General features: G+C 35.1%; 1 protein-coding gene across 1 annotated transcript in view; it reads right to left on the bottom strand.

Annotated features, from left to right (window-relative positions):
- The window catches only part of ZNHIT6 (zinc finger HIT-type containing 6), a 56643-nt gene that overhangs the window by 4590 nt on the left and 28923 nt on the right, over positions 1-23130 (bottom strand). The window contains 3 exon segments of the mRNA XM_017851114.1: positions 431-555; positions 19371-19448; positions 20841-20921. Of these exon segments, the coding sequence (XP_017706603.1) occupies positions 431-555; positions 19371-19448; positions 20841-20921 (284 nt within the window).

Raw genomic sequence — 23130 nt, 5'->3', positions numbered from 1 at the left:
TTTTTTTTTTTTTCTTTACCATTCAACATTTTCCTTGTCAACTAAAAATGTTTTGTAATCCCTCATTTTACAAATGTCTAAAGTCTTAACTATGGAGTAAATGTATGTGATCATGGACAGTTACTGAAAGACTATTAGCTTAAAAAAAGACAAAAATACATAGAACCGCATGCTGAAAAAAAGTGATTTTATAGCCATTCAATTTGATTCATTCACTTAAAGTTGGTTTTATAAGATTATATACTCTTAAAAACAGAAGAGTAGCAGCATCGCATTTACTTGGTTTTTCACATTAACTGTAGCTATAGAGGAGATCCTGTAAGTGTGTAAATATACTGGGAAAACACATATAAAGAAATAAGGGTGGATATATTTTGCTTTGGTTTCTCTAAAGCTATTCTAAGCATTACAGAAACAAATTTACACTTACCTTGGTGGAGAACTTTCATGTCATTATTGGATCCTTTCAATACCACATGTAATGTTGGATACTCAATGATCACTTTGTTCCTCAAATTGTCTAGGAGACTTTTGTAAGGATCTAGTTCATAATATCTTATTAATAAAAAACAAAAACAAAAAAACAGGAAACACTGTTAATATTCAAAATACTGACAGATAAATATATGAGAGTCCTTTACATTAAAAATTTTTTAAAGGTGATGACAATTCAGTAGTTACTTCCTTATAGTATAAGTTAAATACCTTCTAAGAAGGCAGGTATAAGAGCTATTATTATAGCAGTTCTAAACCTAAATAAAAAAATATCAAATATTCTGACATTAGGAAAGTTCTAGAACAAGTTACCAATTTTCTTTATCTTTTCTGTTTTTTGATATGGAGTCTCACTTTGTTGCCCAGGCTGGAGTGCAGTGGCACAATTTTGGCTCACTGCAACCTCCCCCTCCAGGTTCAAGTGAATCTCCTACTTCAGCCTCCTGAGTAGCTGGGACTACAGGCGCGTGCCACCACGCCTGGCTAATTTATTTTGTATTTTCAGTGCAGACAGGGTTTCACAGCGTTAGCTAAGATGGTCTCGATCTCCTGACCTCGTAATCTGCCTGCCTCGGCCTCCCAAAGTGCTAGAATTACAGGTGGGAGCCACCGCGCCCAGCCTACAAGTTACCAATTTTCATACCAAGAAACAGTTAAAGACTTTTACATAACATTTATGTTAGCCGGGTGCAGTGGCTCACACCTGTAATCCCAGCACTTTGGGAGGCCAAGGTGGGCGGATCACCTGAGGTTGGGAGTTTGAGACCAGCCTGACCAACATAGAGAAACCCCATCTCTACTAAAAATACAAAATTAGCTGGGTGTGGTGGCGCATGCCTGTAATCACAGCTACTCGGAGGCTGAGGTAGGAGAATCACTTGAATACGGCAGGCAGAGGTTGCAGTGAGCTGAGATCACACCATTGCACTCCACCCTGGGCAACAAGAGTGAAACTCCGCCTCAAAAAAATAAGAATAAAAAAAATAATATTTATGCTGTCATTTTTCTTGAATAAAAGAATGAGCTAACCATTCAAATTCCTCAAATATATTTATTTTGAGCCTTAAGGACAACCAATCACCTTATAATTTCTAGTAACATGGCAATAAAATAACTGGCTATAAAACTGGCTTTTGTAAAAACTCAGTTATTCTAATTTTAACTGGTTTCCAGAAATTTATATTGCCATATAAAATTTAAGAAATACAGACTTTATCATGGCATAGATGCCAAATGTGTCACAGGTAAATAGATGCTAGTGGTCATTAAAGTATGAAATTCTCAAATCATTACTTTAAAAAAATAAGTTTGAGGTGACTGAATATGCATCCCCAGAACATTCATTCTTGCTTGCTTTCTGGGGTAGGAGTGAAGGGGTGGAATTCTAGCTAGCTCACTTGCGTGTACATATGAGAATATGTTGGCATGTTAATGTCATTTCATGTCAAAGAAGAAAAAGCTGAGAATATGTCAACCAGTGTAGTGCACAAGTTCTCCAGCATTTATTCATCTCTACCAAAGACAGGTGATATTCACATGCAAGACACATATCACATGAGATATCCAGCCTAACAGCTGTAACTCCATCCTTTTATCTCCTGCTCAAAAAAGCACACTGGAACACAAGTGACCAAGAGTGAGGATATCATTGGGATACATTTAAATTTGCTGTAATTTTAAGAGTAAATCATTCACAAACTTTGGTATTTCCTAATTAGTAAAAAATTATCAGCACCATAATCACAGCTGACTAAGACATGCAGGACACTTATTAAAAAATATGATGTAGTGATTTCTCCATGTTCTGAGTTTGTCTCATGCAATCGTTTTCAAATCAGGAAAAATAAAAGGGCTTAACAAAATGCAGAGCCAAGCTGACTAAAGTTAGAGAACAACTGTAAAACCAAAACTTTACTTATGCTTCCCTGACCACACACCCCAGCGTGGAATTGCAGAATATTCTTTATGTTGAAAAGAAACTTGAAATGCAAAATACTGTTTTTCTAAACCAGCCACCTTAGTGCCCACAGATCATAGAATTCATACATTCTTTTCCCTGTGTGTAATGTAATACAGATGTGCTTACAATACTTTAAAAGTGTTTCCAGCATTCAAGGATTAAATGCTTCACATCTTTTAAACATTATTTCTCTTTGAAATAAGCAGTGTTTTTTTTAAAGTTAGTAGTAATTATATAAAAAAGAAAAATGAGACTGTATCAGATACCTAAGTATAAGATTAACTTACAAAGTAAAATATAAAATGGGGATAACTAAATTTTTCTTGGGAGGAAATAAGACCTGGACTCTCAAACAGGAGCTTTTCAAGTGGCATCCTACAGGCACTTGCAATAACTTATCTTCTGCGCATTTTAACTAAATCACAAAGTTTCTAATGAAAGGCATTTTCAAATAAGGGAATGTTTTTTACTTGTTTCAGTTTTTAGTAAATAATTTTCAGTGCATACTTAATGTTTTAGGTATCTTATTTCTTTTTGTAATATTAAATCTTAATTGGGTATCTCCAGATTTCCAAAGCTAAAACTAAGAAGCAACAAAAAAAGTTCTTCAAAGGCCACATGGGAATCAGAGCCTAAAATTATTGCTGATATAAAATATGTTCCTAGCAAAGGAATGTTCAGAGGTACATAAAAATTACTACACAACAAGTTAAACATGCTTTGGATCCTAAAACTGTAATGATTATACTTATTTGGATTCTAAAACTGTAATGATTATACTTAAAAAAACTTGGTTCCTGTTTTACATGCTAAGCAGGCACTGTGCAAAGCACTAAGGATGCAAAGATTTAGAAGAGGGTTGTTAACTAATAAATTATTTTAAAAATATTTTATGCAGTGAAAATCTGGTATGTTGTATGGTTTTGATTAGAATCAATGGATTTTATTTAGTGTTTAGCCTAAAATGTTGCAAACTGCTAATCAACAATATGCTATTGAGTGTCAGTAGGCTTCTGTGCCACAGCTTTCCAGCCTGTTACACGAAGCGTTCAGATTTCACTAAATAATCTTTTAGCTGAAATTCTAAATTTCTTAGATTTTTCTACTACAAGTGGTTACTCTTAATCTACCATTGATATTTACCAGTAATTTAAAAGTAAATTTTGCAAACTGTTCATAAAGAAAGCCTATCAGACACATATGGGGTTAACACTTCATGGACTTGGAGTTTAGTTAAATGAAGTAATAACTTTTATTGGTTGTTTGTGTTTGGAGTTTAACACTGAGTTAAAGTTCCGGCTACATCATTCACTGGTCTGTGATCCTGGATAAGTTACTTAGAAAATGGGGATAATGACAGTATCACTTTAGAGAGCTACAGTGAGGGCTAAATGAAAAAACACAGAAACTGCTCACACATTTATTTAAGCCCTAAGCACATGTGTTCTATATTTTATTTACCAAAATAACAACACTTTCCTATAGAAACTTCAGTTCAGGACAAAGTCACTGAATTTCATTAGCAGTGAAGATACTGCCTTTATGTGCATTTTGCATTTTAAATGTAGCCTTACAACTTTCAGTACGACCTTCAAATCATTATTTTATTGTCACATTTACTTCCAAGAAGATAAAGGTACTTTGAATGTTTCTGTTTCCATTATCTTGAGGCAAGTTTTAAGAGACCAGCTTTGCACTGCCTAGAACATTTGGGTTTAGCTCCTTTGCAAGCCATGAAGCTACTGAATCCTAAGGGATAGCTTTACCTTTTTGAAATTTTCACAAACTCTGGTATTTCCATTAGTATAATGTCTCTGCTACCATAAGACAAACTACTTAGGTTTGGAGGAATTAAGATACTAACATCTGTCTTTTCTCTTGCCCTCTGGGACCCTTCTTAGACATTTCCTCTTTTAATTTCACTTGTTCACCCTCACAGGCTCACTGGCTGACACTGCTCTGGGCAGCCTCACAGGGGCATTATGAGGGCAGAATTGGCTCAGTGGGCCAAAAAGGGGTTACAGTGACATTACGTAAATAAAAGTTGTCATGATAATCAAGGGTGTGCTTTTAATCTTGACTCTGTCACTAACTTTCAGAAAAATGGGCCAAGTTCTTGAACTTCTTTCTCCGTACTTTATTAGCAAATTAGCATGCTTTTAAAAAAAACTCCTCATAACCCAAAAGACAAGTTTTAAAGAAAGGAAGTCACAAACTACTTTATGTCCCATCTGATCACTGACACTCCATGGATCATCGCCCCTTCCACCTCCTAAAAAATACCAAAACTAAGTCTGAATTTCTCCAAATTTAACAATCTAGTAGCAGACCCTAAGCCACAGTATCTTTCCACTAAAATAAGATCACTGAATTAGGTGATCGCCAAGATCCCTTCAGCTCTAAATTTCTACAATTTTGTATATTTATCTGGCAAAGGTAGCACTTAACCTGTATTTTTTCACAGTTGTATTTATTTCTCAATCTAGGTTTCTAGATTAAAACAGTTTTAATTATTCTTTTATTTACATTTTAAAAGGTATTATTTAAAATTTCTCCAAATAATACTTCTGTGTAACAATTCTTGCAACTCATAATGTTTAAGTCATATAGAAAAGATTTTGTCAAAGTTAAACTTTTCTCACCCAATCTCTCTTAGTTTTCATATTTTAAAAATCACAGTAGTTAAATTAGTGGTTTGCTGCACTTTGTTTCGGGATTTTTATGTACCCACATAAATGAGGACGATACCTGTTTGACATGGAGCATCGATCATGAATTGTGTAGTACAGACATATGCCTTAATTCAGAAAGCTCACCAGTTCAGAACTGCATTTGGTAAATATCCTATTCGAACCATGATATTTAAACTATGGATGTGGTTAAATAAAATGGCCAACTATATATTTTAAAACCTGTTTTAAAGAGGGGCTTACAAGGCTGTGACTTGTTCTAGACATTATTTCTTTGAAATCTTTTCTGATTTTTGTTGGTAAATTCAATTACTTTTAAATCCACAAGGCTTGAGTTCCAGTCTTACCACTGGTTCTTATGAGCTATGACTCCAGAAGGAGACTCAGTTTTTCTCATCAATATAATGGTAGGAAAGATAACTACTCATGGGTTAGTTTGTAAGGACTATAATATAACAGGTGAAAATGTTTCCAAAGTGTAACTTGCTAAGCTAGCGTCAGTAATAAGATTTTATACTCCAAAAGTAATTTGGCACTCCTAGCAAGGAAATGACATACTTACCAGGAATTATATTTACTATTTATGACAGAGACAGAGACTAGTTAGTAGAAAAAGCATGAACTGAACTCTGTTGACAAACAGGTCTGAGTCCAAATCCTAGCCTTATAAACTGTACAAACTTAGTTTCTTTGGGTAAGTCAATTTTTCAGAGCCTAAGATTCCTAATCAGGTAAAGTAGAAAAGACATAATACATACTTGATTAGAATTAATGCACGTGAAAATGTTATAAGCATTAGCCTGGCATTTATTCCTCAACTGATTCCTCAAATATTTACTTAGTGTCTACTATGCACAGGTAGTCTGCTAGGTAATAGAAGTTCATAGAAATAAACCTTACACTTTATGGGGGGAGGCAGACAAATAAACAACTATTGCATTCATTGGCACAAGTATCATGATAGAAATGTAAAGTTACACTGGCTAGTAATGGTTTTTCCTTTCTATATTTAGTACTCTTCTCAAGATCTCTCGTAAGGCAGGTATGGTGCTAACAAACTCCCTCAACATTTGCTTATCTGAAAAGAATCTTATTTCTCCTTTGCTTAAAGAAACTTAGTTTAGCTGGAAATGAAATGCTTGGTTGAAGATTTTTTTCTTTAACAGTGTTGAATATAGGCCCCCAAACTCTCTGGCTTGTAAAGGGCTTCTGCTGTTAGCCTGATGGAGGTGACCCATCTCTATAGCCACTCTGTAGGTGACCTGCCCCTTCTCTCTAGCTGCTTTTCATTTCATTCTTTCTTTCATTTTGACCTTGGAGAATCTGATGATTATGTGTCTTAGGGATGGTCTTCTTGTGGGGAATATTGCAGGGGGTCTCTGTATTTCCTGAATTTGACTGTTGACCTATCTAGCAAGGATGGGGAAGTTTTCACGGACGATATCTTAAAATGTGTTTTCCAAGTTGTTTGCTTTTTCCCCGTCCCTTTCAGGGATGCCAATGATTCGTAGATTTGGCCTCTTTACATAATCCCATATTTCTCAGAGGTTTTGTTCATTCCTTTCATTCATTTTTCTTTATTTTTGTCTGCTTTATTTCAGAGAACCCATCTTCAATTTCTGAGATTCTTTCCTCAGCTTGGTCTCTTCTGCTGTTAATACTAGTGATTGCACTGTGAAATTCTTGAAGTGTATTTTTCAGCTTCGTCAGATCCATTAGGTTCATTTTTACATTGGCCATTTTGTCTGTCAGCTCCTGTATTGTTTTATTGTCCTGAATCTTGATGCATTATCCTTAGCAAACTAACACAGGACAGAAAACCAAATGCCACAGGTTCTCACTTATAAGTGGGAGCTAAATGATGAGAACTCATGGACACAAAGAACTAGGAACTAGGTGAAGGTGGAGGGTAGGAGGAGGGAAAGGAGCAGAAAGAATAACTACGGGGTACTAGGCTTAGTACCTGAGTGACGAAATAATCTGTACAACAAACTCTTGTGACATGATTTTACCTATATAACAAATCTATACACGTAGCCCTGAACCTAAAAGTTAAAAAAAAAAAAAAGTAAAGTTCGGTAGATCCTCAGTAAATATTGTCTCTTGTTCTGTTGTTGTTTTGTTTTGTTTTGAGACAGAGTCTCGCTCTGTCGCCCAGACTGGAGTCCAGTGGCGCGATCTCAGCTCACTGCAATCTCCGCCTCCCAGGTTCAAGCGATTCTCCTACCTCAGCCTCTTGAGTAGCTGGGACTACAGGTGTGTGCTGCCACACCCGGCTAATGTTTGTATTTTTAGTAGAGACAGGTTTCACTATGTTGGCCAGGCTGGTCTTGAACTCCTGACCTCAGGTTATCTGCCTGCCCTGGCCTTCCAAACCTCTCTTGTTCAGTACCAACATCCAAATGTTCTTTGTTCTTGCAGGCTGCACAGGGCCTTCACTATCTAGGTACTTCAGCTCCTAACCCTAGCTAACCCCTCTCCTTAATTGGTTTGTATTCTTTTTTTGCCCAATTTTATTGAGGCATAATTGACAAATAGGAATTATATATATTTAAGGTATACAATTTTTTTTTTTTTTTTTTTTTTTTTTTTTTTTTTGTAGAGACAGGGTCTCCCTATGTTGCCCAAGCCGGTCTCAAACTCCTGGGCTCAAATGAGTCTCCTGCCTCAGCCTCCGACAGTGTTGGGATTACAGGTGTGAGCCACTGTGCCGGCCTCAATTTGATATTTTGATGTGTGTATATGTTGTGAAATGATATCATAATCAAGCTAATTAACATATCCATCACCTTACATAGCATTTTTAAATTTTTTCTTGTGATAAGAACACTTAAAATGTACCCTCTTAGCAAATTTCAAGTATACAATACAGTATTGTTAATTATTTGTTTCTTAAAATCCTTTCTCCTCCATGTACTTTTTCCCCCTCTAATTAATGTAGGGATTTTAAATCTTAATCTTTAGTCTTAATCTTGCTAACAAAACATACATTTCCTTTGAAGCTAAAACTGAATGCAAGTATCTCATCAGTACAGGCTCTTACATCTTCAGACTTTATCAGGATGTATATTACCTTGCAAAATATGATTAGGTTCCTCAGAGAAACTTTTGCTGAGAGGTTCAATAGTCCATGAATTAACTACATTATAGAATGGTATTATTTTAGAGTTGGCAGGAACTTATAACCCAGTCTCTTTCGTCTTCCAGTTAAGTACACTGAAGCCCTGAGAAGTTAAGTATCTTACTCAGGGTCACTCAAGAAAATGCAGAGTTGGGCCTATAAATTCAATTTTTTGATTTTTTTTCACTCAACTGTATGCTTGTTCATTCATTTCTCACTCAACAAATATTTACTGAGAGCCTACCATGTTCCAGACACTGTTCTTGGCACTGGGAATACAATGGTGTACTACAAGGTATTTACTAGCGGTGAAAGGACAAAGACTTTCTAGGAAGAAGGTATATGTGATATGTGTGAGGTACAGATAGGAAGAGAGAGCTAGGTCTACGAAACTGGGTAGAGAGCGGATATGTTTAAAGTACTGAGCACAGAATGGATATCGGAATACACATAAAATTCACAGTTTTGGTGCCTAACATTTAAATTGGCCACAAAATATTCTATAACGTAACTAGGATGGGTAAGTTTAGTAGATTAACATTACGTTAAAATATCACTTGTTTTTAGAGAAAACTCATATTTTATATTTCACATAATTCCCTTAACCAAGAATCAAAATAGTATATATTTGAAGTGAGATTATCACTATAGAAATGGTAGGCTTGCAATCTGCTAAGAATTTGACCATCACATCACTTTGGATCACTTTAAATACAGACTCTCAAACTAACATTCTCAGGTTCAAAGCTACTGAGACCTCAATAGTTGAGTTTATATCTGTCTGGTAAACACTCAGCCAACTGTGCCAACTAGCTGAGCTTCAACTTTCTTAAAACGAAGTTAACAATTCCTATCATAAAACTGCTTTAACAAGAATACTACATATAAAGTCCATTTCATCACTGGAAGAGTATCATCTTTGAGATGATAAAAAAAGTTTAGCAAACCACTCTACATATTCCCTTTCTGTGTGTGGACATGCTTCAGATTAACTCTAACAATTTCTAATCCTTAAATGATGCTTCCTTTGTTCTGTAATAGAATATAGAATTGTTATAATCCTTAAATGATGCTTCCTTTGTTGTTTGTTTTATTCTCACTTTCTTTTAGAATCTATATCCAAAATGTGGTCAAAGGTTAATGCCATTCTGAACACATACTCATCCTGACCACGATTACTTTGAAAAATAAACAACAATCCCAAAAAGGTATAACAAAGAACTGTGGTTGGGTTTCACATAATCTGAGAACATGCATTATGATTATTTATGGTACTGACAGGTATGTACCCTATTGCAAAGAACATACTAAGGCTTTGAGTGCAGGCAGACCTAGGTTTGAATCTAGGTTCCACCACTTAGTACTTACACAGCCACAGACGGGCTATCCATTTAATTATAATATACTTATAACGTATAATATAATTACAATATGTAAAAAGTGCGTATCAGAGTACCTAAACGGTAATAAGGCACTCAATAAAAGTTTGTCATTCATACTTACTACATTCCAGAAAGATACCTATTAGCCCCCAGATTTAACCTTGATTTTAAATCACTCTTGCAGGAAACAATTTTTGTGTGTGTTTGGGAAAACTTATTCAGGGTCTTCACATTGTTTTGCTTAAACATAACCTAAAATAATTGTGAAAAACAATGATACTTTTGTATATCCTTATATTGACATCCTACAAGCAGATGCTAAGAACATAATTTATGGTGTACTGTGAATATTGATGATTCAAAGTGAAATATATCACCCTTAAGTAAATTCACTAGACTCTAAATATCATGGTAATTTAACAGCAATATCATCCATTAAAAATAAATAAATAAATAATGGCCATGTGTGGTGGCTCACACCTGTAATGCCAGCACTTTGGGAGGCCGAGGTGGGCAGATTACTTGAGGCCAGGAGTTCGAGACCAGCGTAGCCAATATGGCAAAACCCTGTCTCTCTACTAAAAATACAAAAATTAGCCAGGTGTGGTAGTATGCGCCTGTGATCCCAGCTACTTGGGAGGCTGAGGCACAAGAATCGCTTGAACACGAAATCCGGAGGTTGCAATGGGCCAAGATTGCATCACTGCACTCTAGCCTGGGCAACGGAGTGAGACTCACTCACTCTCTCTCTCTCAAAAAAAAAAAAACATTATATATATATGCGTAAGCACTGCTTTCTAAATTAGAAATCTTACTTGTTCTCGGAACCTTGTTTTTCCATTCAGATTCTCTTGCAGAATTTTATACCAAGTAATATGTTTACACTTGACCTTCTCTGTAACAAAAATGTAATGAAAAGTAAAATTTAATTTTATTACTTATGACTTTTATGTTTTAAATAATAAAATTTCTTCTGAACTGAATAATTTTAACTATTATTAAATCAAATCAATCAAAACAACACAAATATACTACAAACAAATTAAGTTTTTTTTTGAAAAATATCTCTTAACATGACGGATGAGCACTGATGAGGGCATCTTCTATTAAAGGCATCGTTGTTCACTATTGATTCTTGGATTAAATGATTTCCCCTCATTTATCAACTTGGTATCCATTAACAGAATCAAATTTCAAAAGGAAAACAAGAGGAAGTTTACGTAATCCTATGTAGAGAACAAGCTCTTATTCTTCACTAATTCTTCATCATAGTTATTTTCAGGGGATCTTAGGCAGAAATGTCTCGGGCTGTTTACATAAGAAAAGACATCTGAAAATAGTTAACACTGTTCTTAGAAATTCTGGAATTCCTTCAGTGTTCTCCAGTATATACTTAATTCTGCACTATTCTCAAAATAATTTTTAAGTTCTAACTTTTAACACACATCTTATAAATTTCCTAGAGTATCTTCAAAGCATATTTTTCAATTATGCACCATAAGTCTAAAACAGTCATCTAATTTTCCATTTCTAGTTCAATTAGGGAAAGAGCACAGACTAATATCTTTAAGGAGGTAAAATGTGATTTAAAAAAAAAATCCATTCTAATATCAATTGCCGTGTTTCTTTATACAACTTCAATAACTCAATTGAATATATCTACCAAAAACTCACTATATCAAACATGTTAGACATTGTGTGGGAAACAAAAATGTCCTCAAGGAGTTTACGAACCTGGCCAGTGTTTTCCAAAGTGTGGTCCCAGGAAAAACTTATATCAGGGTCACCCTTGGGAGGCAGAGATTGTAAAAAAAAAAAAAAAAACAAAACAAAAACGTAGGTTTCTGGGTCCTATGTAAGATTTACTAAACCAGAACCCTAAGAGAGTGGTTTGGAAATCAACATTTTCAACAACTGCCCTAGATGATTATGATGGATACTGAAATCTGAGAAGCATTGTTCTGAAAAGAAATACAGGCTACATGTGCCACTGGGGAGAGGTTTACAGGAAGGAAAAATAACTGACCAGTAGTGAAAGGGGGTCTTTGCTTGCTAGTGAGTGGGTGCAAGCCAAAAGAGGTCAGGTGGGCCTCATCTGAGGCCTTTACGTAGGTAAAATCAATTTCTCAAAAAGGAGATAGGAAAAAGCATTTTACCTCTTCACTTCACTGAAAATGATTTTAAAGTATTTTAGATTAAAGATCCATAAAGTTCCAAGGAAGGTAAAATAGCCTTAGTTTTTAAAATTTAAAAACATCCTCTCAGCATGGAAATAAAATCATCCAAGAGAAATAGCTCATACTTTTGCTGGTTGCTTTTCAAACAAAAAGCATTCCAAAATTATTAACTAAAACCAGCACAGGAGGAAACGACTAATAGGCTATGTGCAAGTACAACAGGATAATATGCTCATGAACAGTAAAAATTTTTGTGATATCCATGAAATCAAAGCTTAGGTAATACTTTAACCTAGGCTTAGGTTTAAATCTAAATTCTTGGCTTTATATGAAAAATTCTGGAAGCAAACTGAAGGCAAAGGTTTGTCTTTCCATCAAGAAATGATTAAGTCTGGAGTGTCCATGCAAAGATGCCCTTGCCCTCCACTGGGCACTTTTTATGCCTTGTATTTTAAGTATCTATCTTTTGCGGTATTTATCACATATCAGTCTTCCCACCTAGACTATGAGCTCTTTGAGGGCTAGTCTTTTAGATGTCTATATATCCCTAGGGATTAGTGCTGGGCTGGCACATGGAAGGGGCTCAATGAAAATTCACTGAATAAAAGAAAAATACAGACCTGATCAATCTTAACTGATACTTTAGGTCAGGTTCATGTATCAAAAAGCCTGACCTCTGAGCAGGTACTACACTTTCTGAAGTAACTTTTAAATTATACTGGGCCCTTGTTACAATCTTCTCTCTCTCTCTCATTTCACATGTTGAGAATTGAAGCCCCCAACTGTTTACATGATATACAGATACCACGTAAACCAATAAAAAACCCTTTAGAGCAGGGATCAGCAAACTATAGCCTGGAGGCCAAATCCAGCCCACTATCTGTTTTCGTAAATAAAGTTTTACTGGACCATATTCTAGTCATGTCCATTCATTTAAGTGGTCTATAGTTGCTTATGTGTTACAATGGCAGAATTGACTAATTATGGCTAAATGGCCCACAAAGCTGGAAAATATTCACTACCTGGCCATTTATAGGAAAAGTTGTCCAAGCCCTGCTTAAGGGTATTAACGTGGCATCAATACCTAGCATACATCAGGCATATATATACATATATATATGAATTAGCACACTTATTAAAAAATTAAGACTGAACACTTGCTGTGGAAAAGTCACTAACACAACTCTGCAGGAAATATAAAGATGAAGATGCCTATGGCAACCACTGTCTTCAAAAGGGAGTTAATCATCATATGGTTTAAGTTTTATTGGGATAAAATAAGTCAAATTTATAGGAACCTATGAGAAATGCAAAACACTTTTAAGGTTCTAAAGATATGGAAATTATATCCAGTTTGGGGGAAGGAAATGAACTCTACCGTAGACACTGGTAAATAATAGTCTACCTAAAAGGAATGGAGAAGAAAGGACAAATGGAAGACACGTTGTGGATGTCAATTATGCAAGGTAAGGTGGCAAGGCGGAAGTCAAGAAGTAGTCGAAGATGCTGGGCTACAAGGTCTTATGCCTGGCTTACTAGAACAAAAGAGCCAGTAATAGAAAGTGAGTACCAACATTTGTTGACTGCTTACTCGATGCCAGAACACTCAGTCCATTAAATTAGAAACACACACATCAGGAAGAAATAGATGCAGTGTAATGAAATCTAGACATGTTGAGCTTAAGATTTAATGAGATGTGTAAATGAAGATAGCTGGAAACCAAGATTTGGAGTTTGGGAGAAAAGTTAAAACTATATCTAGATTTGGGAGTAATTTCCACAGAAATAAGTTGACAATATCTTAAGTTCCTGAAATCTCATATTCTTGCAATATCCAATTATGTCAAAAGAAATGTTAACAAACATGACTGGTTATCTGCTCCCTTGTGTTTAGTGGTGAGTGGTCTGTTGGGAATGTATGGCTAATATTACATTTGAAGAATATCCCAGAAGTATAAGAAATTATATGGCTGATGCATGCCTGGAGCCTCAGCTATGCAGGAGGCTAAAGCAGGAAGATTTCTTGAGCTCAGGAGTTCAAGGCTGCAGTGAGGCTATGCTTGTGCTACTGCATTCCAGCCTGGGCAACAGAGTAAGACCCTGTCTCTCAAAATAAAATTTTGAAAAACGAATTTGGTTAAAAGAAGCTGTTAAACAAATAAAGTAATATATGATATAGTTAACTACTACCAAACATGTGGAACTTAAACACCTCTTTAGGTTCACTGTATCATTTCAGCATGATATTCTAGTTGAAACTCAAAATACTTGAATACACAGGAGTGATTTTCTAGGTGCCAGGCACTGTATTAAGCAGCTGACAAGTATTAACTCAAATTAACCTTTACAACAATGCAGTATCATTTCTGTTCTGATTCCCACATTTAGATGGGAAAATAGGCTTACTGACTTTCCAAGGTCTGTATCAAATTAAAAACACAATTTTGACTTTATAGCAAATCTCTGATGTACATTTTGCATAAGAGCAAAAGGTTATTCTGGAAGTTCTCATAATTCGGGTTAAGTTTAAGGAGCAGTGACAACAAACTTTTATTTATTATAATAAATGTACTATTTGTAATGGTGAAACTTTTGGTCTAAAAAGTCTAGTCTAGAACCTCATAAAGTAAAGTAAGGTGTACTCCACATATTAAGTATTCTGGAAGGATAATATCACTATTTTTTTTACTAGCATACAATCTCACTCTGAAGATATCCTAATAATTAGTAGAGTAAGGTTATTCTTTTTTAAAGTAGTGTTCCGGAAAATGATGTGACTTCTACACGAAACTCAACATGCTCTTAGTCTCTCCAGACCTTACCTTCATCTCTTTGTAAACAGCAATCATGCCAGAAACCATAGTCACCTTTGATTCCTATTTATTGCTCCCTATAGCCAACTTGATCACCAAGTCTTACTGTTTTTTTTTTTCCTAGATTTTACAGTTTTCTATGCCAATGAGACAAGATTCAAACAGCGTTAGTATTGGGTCTTGAACTAACTCTTCAACCTTATCTTTTAAAACAGCTTTAAAAATACTTCTCTACATGCATCTATATACTCCACTTACTTGCCTTGTTTACGACATACCACACCCTTGTACTTCTTAAGGGCCTCTGTACCCTCCCCTAGTCATAGGCCATTCACCTTTAATAAAAGTCAAATGTGACTTGCACAACAAAGCCTTCTGATGACATAAGGATACCTGCTACCTTCCACATCGCTTTTAAGACGTAGACACAGGTTTCTTATGATATATACAGTGTGTCTGTTTTCCCTACTACAATAGAACTGTATTTTATTCATTCTTGTATAAACCCCAATTTTTATTTATATGCCTAGAAGATTAAATGTACTTAATGGTTTTTTTTGAATAAATTTGGAAAGAATCATCCTATAACTGCTTAAATCACAAAAAAACCACGAAGATTTACAAGTATCAAAGTAGCAAAGTAAATATAAAAAACAAAATGTATCTAAATTTCTTTCTGGTAAATAATTCCATAAAATAAAAGTAAAATCTAGGCTTAAAATTTAATACATTTGTAAAACTGTACTTGAATAGACAAAGTTGGCTGTTTTATAAATTATTTAGTCAGTAGTAACTTAAGTGGGCAATAATACAACAGCTGCCCTCTGATAGTGCCTGACATTTAGCAACATAGGCTTTTCTAGTCCAAAACCACTCATTTACTTTCTGAGAATAAAAAGTTGGTAAGAAATAATGCGGCAAAGAGCAAGAATGGCATTACTAACGTAAGCATCTTACATGAATGATCTTCTTCACAGGGGCAGGAACACTTTTCTTTACTGCCATAGCCTCAATGTTTAGAACAGTACCTGGACTTTGGCGTACTCACTATTTGCTGAATGAATAAATGAATTTATTTAAAAGGCTAAAATAGCTTTTCTAAGAGATAAATTCAGACCCTATGTATTCTGGAAAGAAAACTCCAAAACAGATCAGTAGTGAATTCCTTAGATTAGACACAAATTCTATAATCACAATTTAAAAAAAAAGCCATGCATGGCAAAGCTAAAAACTGGAAAAAATGTAAGCATGCTCTAGCTGACCAGGTATATCTATATCATGAGACAATTGCTATATACCTTCCAAGAATGGAAAATAAAACCAATGGAAACTGGTAACATCAAGTATTTGGTAAAAAGACTTTACTCTGAAGTTACTGTAATGCTGTAAACGTAAAATCAAACAGCCATAAAGAAACTACATGTTCTTGATTTCTAAGCACTTTTCAGGAAATAATAAAATGGTTCTATTTAGAATGCTTATCTTAAATTAGAGCTTAGCATTTATAACCTCTAATAATTTTCCTTAGATGTTCTCTGAATGTACTTTAAGGATGTAACTGTAATTATGTATACAATCAAATGTAAATGCTCATCTTAGTCCATTTATCAGTATGTTATACAGAACATTGTTTTAAAATCTGACAAAAAATAAAATCTATGCCTACATATATCTCTACTTCATTACTCTATCTAACTTCATTACTTATGACTACAAAATACTTTAATAAAATTGAGGTTCTTTAGAAATTAGCATAACTATGCTTTGAAGCTGACCTAATAATCAGAAATATAAAGATATCCTATGCCAATTTAGGTCCACCTTCAAGATGAAAGCTACCTCAACAGGAATTTCTGACATTATTATTGCTGTCAAATGATGCCATCACTACTCAAGGCTAAACGTATGCCAATTTTTAAACTGGACCTGGGATATAACATTTTCCCCCTTTCTTTGCTTTGGTAGTATTTTCATACATCACTTAGTTCAAGTCAACAGCAAAAACGGGGTAATCTGGAAGATGAGCTTTCTCCACAGACAAGGTAGAGTGAAAGTACTTTCATGTTCCTCAGACTGGCTCAGGTTTATCATTTTTTTTTTTTTTTTTTTGGAGACAAGGTCCTGCTATGTTGCTCAGGCTTGTCTCAAACTCCAGAGCTCAAGCAATCTGCCTGCCTCAGCCTCCTAAAGTGCTGGGATTACAGGCATGAGCCACAGGCACCCAGCTAGGCTCAGGTTTAGTATCAAATTAGTCTATTCTAGGTATTCCTTATAGTCAACACCACTAACTTTTCACTTTATTAATCTACTATTCCCTTCACTTTGGGGATTAAAAAATTAAGTTTTGTTTAGTAAAATCCTAAAGTCAACTCCAAGTAATTCATGTTTAAACAAAATAATTTACATTGTTTCCTTGGATTTACCTCTAGTCAATCATTACATAATTCTTATATTATCTGTTTCATCTTCTAAATTCAGTAACTTTCTTGCCATGTGGCATATTTTATCTAATTAGTTCATCTAAACGTTACTCATGTTTTAAGCCATGAGACCATGGTTTTAGTCTCACAAGCCTACTAAGAGAATACCTGAGGGCCAATGTGTCCACTCATCTAAGCCAGTCAAGCTTGACTCTGACAGAATATCCTCTTCTTCCAAAATTCAAGGGAATCAGAATTCTTGGTAATAAAAGACAAACAGGGGATACTGAGTATTTTAAAGTTTATAGTATAGGATACACTGCTTGGGCCCAGAGAGCAGTTATTTTTTAACTTGGAAATGTGTACTGTAAGTCCACGAAGAGCCAAAGTGGATGGAAATCTCAGCTTGTCCTAGCATACTAGGGTTTTTGAGAAGAGCAGCAGAAATGCCCATAGGATGTAATGTCCCAAAAAGGGAGCAGTTAAGGAAACTGCTCTCATGCCATTGCATGGAAAGAAATCAGGATACCTAGAGACCACAACTCAGAAAGCTACAAGTCAAAATGTTAAGACTTATTTTAACAAAGAGCCAAATGGGATAAATCTAAACAAAAAATACATCAAAGAAGTATGCTTAAATGAAACTCACACGACCTAGCTCTAGGCATTCAACTCCTCTGCGCTTCATTTTCCTTTAACGTCCTCACACTAATGTTATGACTTTCCTTCTTTAGACTCCCAAAGAGGATCGAAGTTGTCAATAAGCAGTAATATTTTGAAAACAAATTTTTTTTTCTGAGCAGTAGACTTAAAATATTCAGCAAACCATGCCATAAACAGATGTGCTGTCATCCAGGCTTTGTTGTTCCATTTACAGAGCACAGGTAGAACAGATTTAGCATAATTCTTAAGGGCCCTAGGATCTCTGGAATGGTAAATGATCACTGGCTTCAACTTTAAATCCCCAGCTGCATTAGCCCCTAACAAGAGGGTCAGTCCATCCCTTGAAGCTTTTATGGCAGGCATTTACTTCTCCTCTCTAGCTGAGTCCTACATGTCATCTTCTTTCAATATAAAGCTATTTTGTCTACATTGAAAATCTGTTGTTTAGTGTAGCCACCTTCATCAGTTATCTTAGCTACATCTTCTGGATAACATGCTTTGGCTTCTACATCACCATTTGCTGCTTCACCCCACACATTTAGGTTATGGAGAAGGCTTCTTTCCTTAAACCCCATGAACCAACCTCTGCTAGCTTCAAACTTTTCTTCTGCAGCTCCCTCACCTCTCTCAGCCTTCACAGAGTTGAGAGTTAGGGCCTAACTCTGGATTAGGCTTTGGATTAAGGGAATGTTTGGGCTGGTTTGATCTTCTATCCAGACCACTAAAACTTTCTCCCTATCAGCAATAAGACTGTTTTACTTTTTTATCATTCTTGTGTTCAATGGAGTAGCATTTTTAATTTCCTTCAAGAATTTTTCCTTTGCAATCATGACTTGACTAACTAGCAGGAGAGGCCTAGCTTTCAGCCTATCTCGGCTTTCAATATGCCTTCCTCACTAAGCCTAATCATTCCGCTTTTGATTTAAAGTGAGAGATGTGACTCTTCCTTTCACTTGAACACTCACAGGCCATTGTGTGGTTATTAATTGGCCTAACTTCAGTATTACTGTGTCTCAAGGAATAGGAGGCCTGAGGAGAGTGAGAGAGATGGGTGAATGAGTGGTTGGTGGAACAGTCAGAATACACACATTTAAGGCTGCCATCTTATATGGGCACAGTTCATGGTGCACCCAAAGCAATTACAGTAGTAACATTAAAGGGTTACTCCTGTATCACAGGTCACCATAACAGATATAATGCTAATGAAAAAGTTTGAAATATTGCTAGAATTACCAAACTGTGACACATAGACTCGAACTGAACATGTGCTGTTGGAAAAATGGTGCAGATAGACTTGCTCGAAGCAGAGATGCCACAAACCTTCCATTTGTAAAGAATGCAATATCTGTAAAGCTCAGTGAAGTAAAACACAATAGAACAAATAAAAGAATGCTTGTATTTTAAAATATTCTACTTCCCCTATCTCAGTTGACAGAAAATAAAAGAAAATAAAATATTTTAACCTGGATGATTTTTCAACCCAATTTATCCTATAAGTGTGATTATTTTGAATTCTGACTTGAAAGTTGAAAAGTAAAAGTCATGTTCATAGCTAGATAATTAGTTTAATAACTTGAGCTAATCAAGCTACTTAATTATGCTACAGAACTAAAAAATATTTAAAGAAATGGGGAGGAGAGCAATTTTACCTTACTAAATTTTGCTGCATATATTCAATCTTCATTAAAATCTGAACCCCAGTCTGAGAGCGAATGTAGGCTTTCAACCTGAAATAAAAAACATCACATTGAAGGAAAAGTTGATTTTTAATATATTTCCACATAGTCTTATGGAGACTAAGCATTTGTACCTAATAATACTTAAAAGTTCATCTATTTAAGCATAGAAAAGGAGATAAAGATGTTTTCTAACCAGAAATCTGAAAATAATATAACTTTTTTCCTCTGTTCATCTTAAATTTTAAAATATCTGTTTCAATAAATTAATCTGGCTATGTAATTTTACAAAAATGTATCCTATTCAGTGACATTTTGTCTTACTGGCAAATATGTGACTAATGATAACAACTAGGTTACCATTTATAAGGAAATAAACTCAACTATCATAGCTATTTTAAAGACTGCTTAATATGTGACATGGGTCAGGTTCAGTCTGGGCATGACCTTTTATCAAAAGCAAAAGAAAGAGATTCAACTAGAACTGGATTAGACATTTTAGAATCCACCCAGTCTAAATTTTAAATACCAGGTTATTCTGGAACCAAACCAAGCACTCGTTCATATCCCAAGCAAGTACCATCTGGTGAAAATAAAGTCAACTGGGTTTCTGCCCAGAAGCACTAATAACTCACACTCTAATAACAATCTCCTTTTTTGAGCAGTGCCTAGTATATGCTAAGTCCTGTACTAGGAATTTTATACATGCTATTTCTTTTAAGCCTTGTAACAATTCTATCTAGGAAGTGTTATCATTCTTATTTCACTGATGAGAAAAAAATAAGGCCTGGAAATTAAGTAACTTGCTCTTAATCACACAGCTAATAAGGGACAGAAACAGCTATTTTAACCCAGATATCCATGACTGAATCTTTCCACTATGTTATGTTAACCACTTTTGTCCATGCTGTATTTCTGGACAGGAGGCAGATTGTACTTTGCTTAGTTCTCTGAAGACTTGGCTGAAACAGGATTTCCTGTCTTTAAAAGTTACTTGGAAACTTTTAATTTTCAGAGTCTTTCATTCAACGTCAAAGGTAGTTTAGTTTAAGGGTTAAGAGTAAAGACTTTGACTCCAGACTGCCTGGGTGTGAATCCTAGCTCCCTTGTTTACTAGCTATAGGATATTACTTAACCACTTTAAGGCTCAGTTGCCCCATTTATAGAATGGGTATAATAATAATCTACTTTTCAGAGTTATTGTGAGGATTAAATGAATTAACGTATTTATTATTGTCTGCTTTGAAGAGTGTCTGGAACATAGGAAACAATGAATGTCAGCTACTGTTGTTGTTTCTACTGACAGACCTTCAGTAAACACCAAGAAAATGTGATAGAAAGTAAATTGCACTACACATCACATTCTAATAGTCATGGATGACCCTAATAAGTACATCAACATTTTAAATTATTTCAGAAAGTTACAATATTTTTGAAGCATACCTTTGACGAATTACAGGATCAGACTTTTCAGGATCAATGTAAGGCTTTAGGATTTCATTAATAGTTTTATCATCTGGTACTCTTTCCAACAAAGAAAAAAAAAACAAGCTATATTACTATTGATAATTTTCTACTAAAGGTGTTAATTTTGAATTATTAAACGTTGTGGCTTTTTTGGTTTAAATAACTGAACAAAGACCTTTTATATTACTCTTGGCAAAATAAAATATCCTTTTAAGCAAAAAATACTTAGGAAAAAGCTCAAAAAGAGTTCTTGGACACACTTAACAAGGTCTTAAAAAACAACATTTTGAGAAGTTCTGTATAAATCAATTATAAAAATATGAAGCCTCTTTTAACACACACCTGTACTCAAACATGAAAAGACGAGGTCAGGATAAAATGTATTTGAAACTAGCAGAAATAATAAATCTGAAAAAAGGTTTCAGATTTCAATGCATGTTCAAATTTATTCATTCTAATTTATAAGACCAAGTTAAAAAATTGATACTAATTTCCTTGGAAACAAAACATTTTAAGTTTTCCAACTTTCCTCCATATATGCACACTGTTTTAAACATATATAAAGCTGTATAAATAAAATTAAGACACTGTTTTAAAACAGTAACTTTCCTCAACCATTTATACATATTCATATATACTATTGGCTACATACCCCTATCTGTAAAATAAGTCGTTTCCTTGTATGCAACTCCAAATAACAAAGTTCTTCACTAAAATCCCTTTGACAACTACAAAGAAAGGATATTTATGTATAATGTAGGAACATGCTAAATATACTACTTAAAGAGCAACTTTAAAATTTTGCTAAACCAAGGAATGAAATAGTTCACAAACATTAAAATGTTTCGTTTGTTTTTGTTTTTTTATTTTTTTTTTGAGACAGAGTCTTGCTCTGTCTCCCAGGCTGGAGTGCAGTGGCATGATCTTGGCTCACTGCAACCTCCGCCTCCTGCGTTTAAGCTATTCTCATACCTCAGCCTCCTAAGTAGCTGTGATTACAGGGGTGCGCTACTTTCACCAGCTAATTTTTGTATTTTTAGTAGAGACAGGGTTTCACCATATTGGCCAAGCTGGTCTTGAACTCCTGGTCAAAAGCGATCCACCCGCCTTGACCTCCCAAAGTGCAGGCATTATAGGTGTGAGCTGCTGCATCTGGCTGACATTAAAATGTTTAAATGACACTTGAAAGTGTTTTAGGCTGGATGGGGTGGCTCACGCTTGTAATTCCAACATTTTGGGAGGTAGAGATGGGAGGATTGCTTGAGGTCAGGAGTTTGAGACCAGCCTGGGCAACATAGTGAGGCCCTGCCTCTACAAAAAATAAACAAGAATAGCTAGGCGTGATGGTCTGAGCCTTTAGTCCCACCTACCTGGAGGCTGAGGTAGGAGGATCACCTGAGCCCAGGAGGTTGAAGCTACAGTGAGCGGAGATCTGCACCACTGCACTCCAGCGTGGGCAACAGAGCAAGATCCTGCCTCCACTCCCCTCCAAAAAAAAAGAAAAAGAAAAAGAAAAAGAAAAGAACAAGTTTTAATATGAAACAGTAACACAAAAAACTTTATGCAAATTAATTCCAATGAGTACACACATATGTATCTAAAATAATGTACTTTCTGAGTGATACACTATAATGTTAACAGTGGTAATCTTTGCATGGTAGAATTTTGGGTCATTTTTCATCTCCTTAACCACCACACAGCTTAAGAAACAGGAAACTTTCAGCCCTCTAATTCTCCTTGGATCCCTCTCCTCAATACTTGCTTTGCTGCTAAAGAAACCATCATCAGGATTTCTATGTTAACAATTTCCCTTAGAGTTAGAAGTTCTATCACCTTTGTAGGTATTCCTAAAAGTACACTATTTAGTTTTCTGGCTTTATTCCCCCATATTTACAAACAATCATGTTTTATACATTCTTCCTTAACTTGCTTTTCTTACATTATTTCTGAGATTCATCCATGTTGATGTGCATAGCTGTAGTTCATTCGTTTTCAGTGGTGTTTAGCATCTCAATGTATAAATATACCACAATTTAGTTATCTATTCAACTACTGACATTAAGTTAACAATTTATTTTAGATACACAGCCTCCAAATTAAAACAAATCAGTGATTAAAAGATAGCAGTGATACCTTTTTTCTATGTACTCAGCTTGACTTTGAGGGAACTGGAGCTTCACATGCCAACAAAACTGCTGTTTTCTAAGAGAGAAAATAATCATGTGAGAATCAAGGTAGTAGATAATAAAAGTCTGGATGCAAATTG

This window comes from Rhinopithecus bieti, unplaced genomic scaffold (assembly GCF_001698545.2).
Source record: "Rhinopithecus bieti isolate Rb0 unplaced genomic scaffold, ASM169854v2 scaffold_1467, whole genome shotgun sequence".
In the NCBI taxonomy this organism is placed as follows: Eukaryota; Metazoa; Chordata; class Mammalia; order Primates; family Cercopithecidae; genus Rhinopithecus; species Rhinopithecus bieti.
Note: the sequence above shows the minus strand (reverse complement) of the source record. Positions and strands in the feature narration are given on the sequence as shown.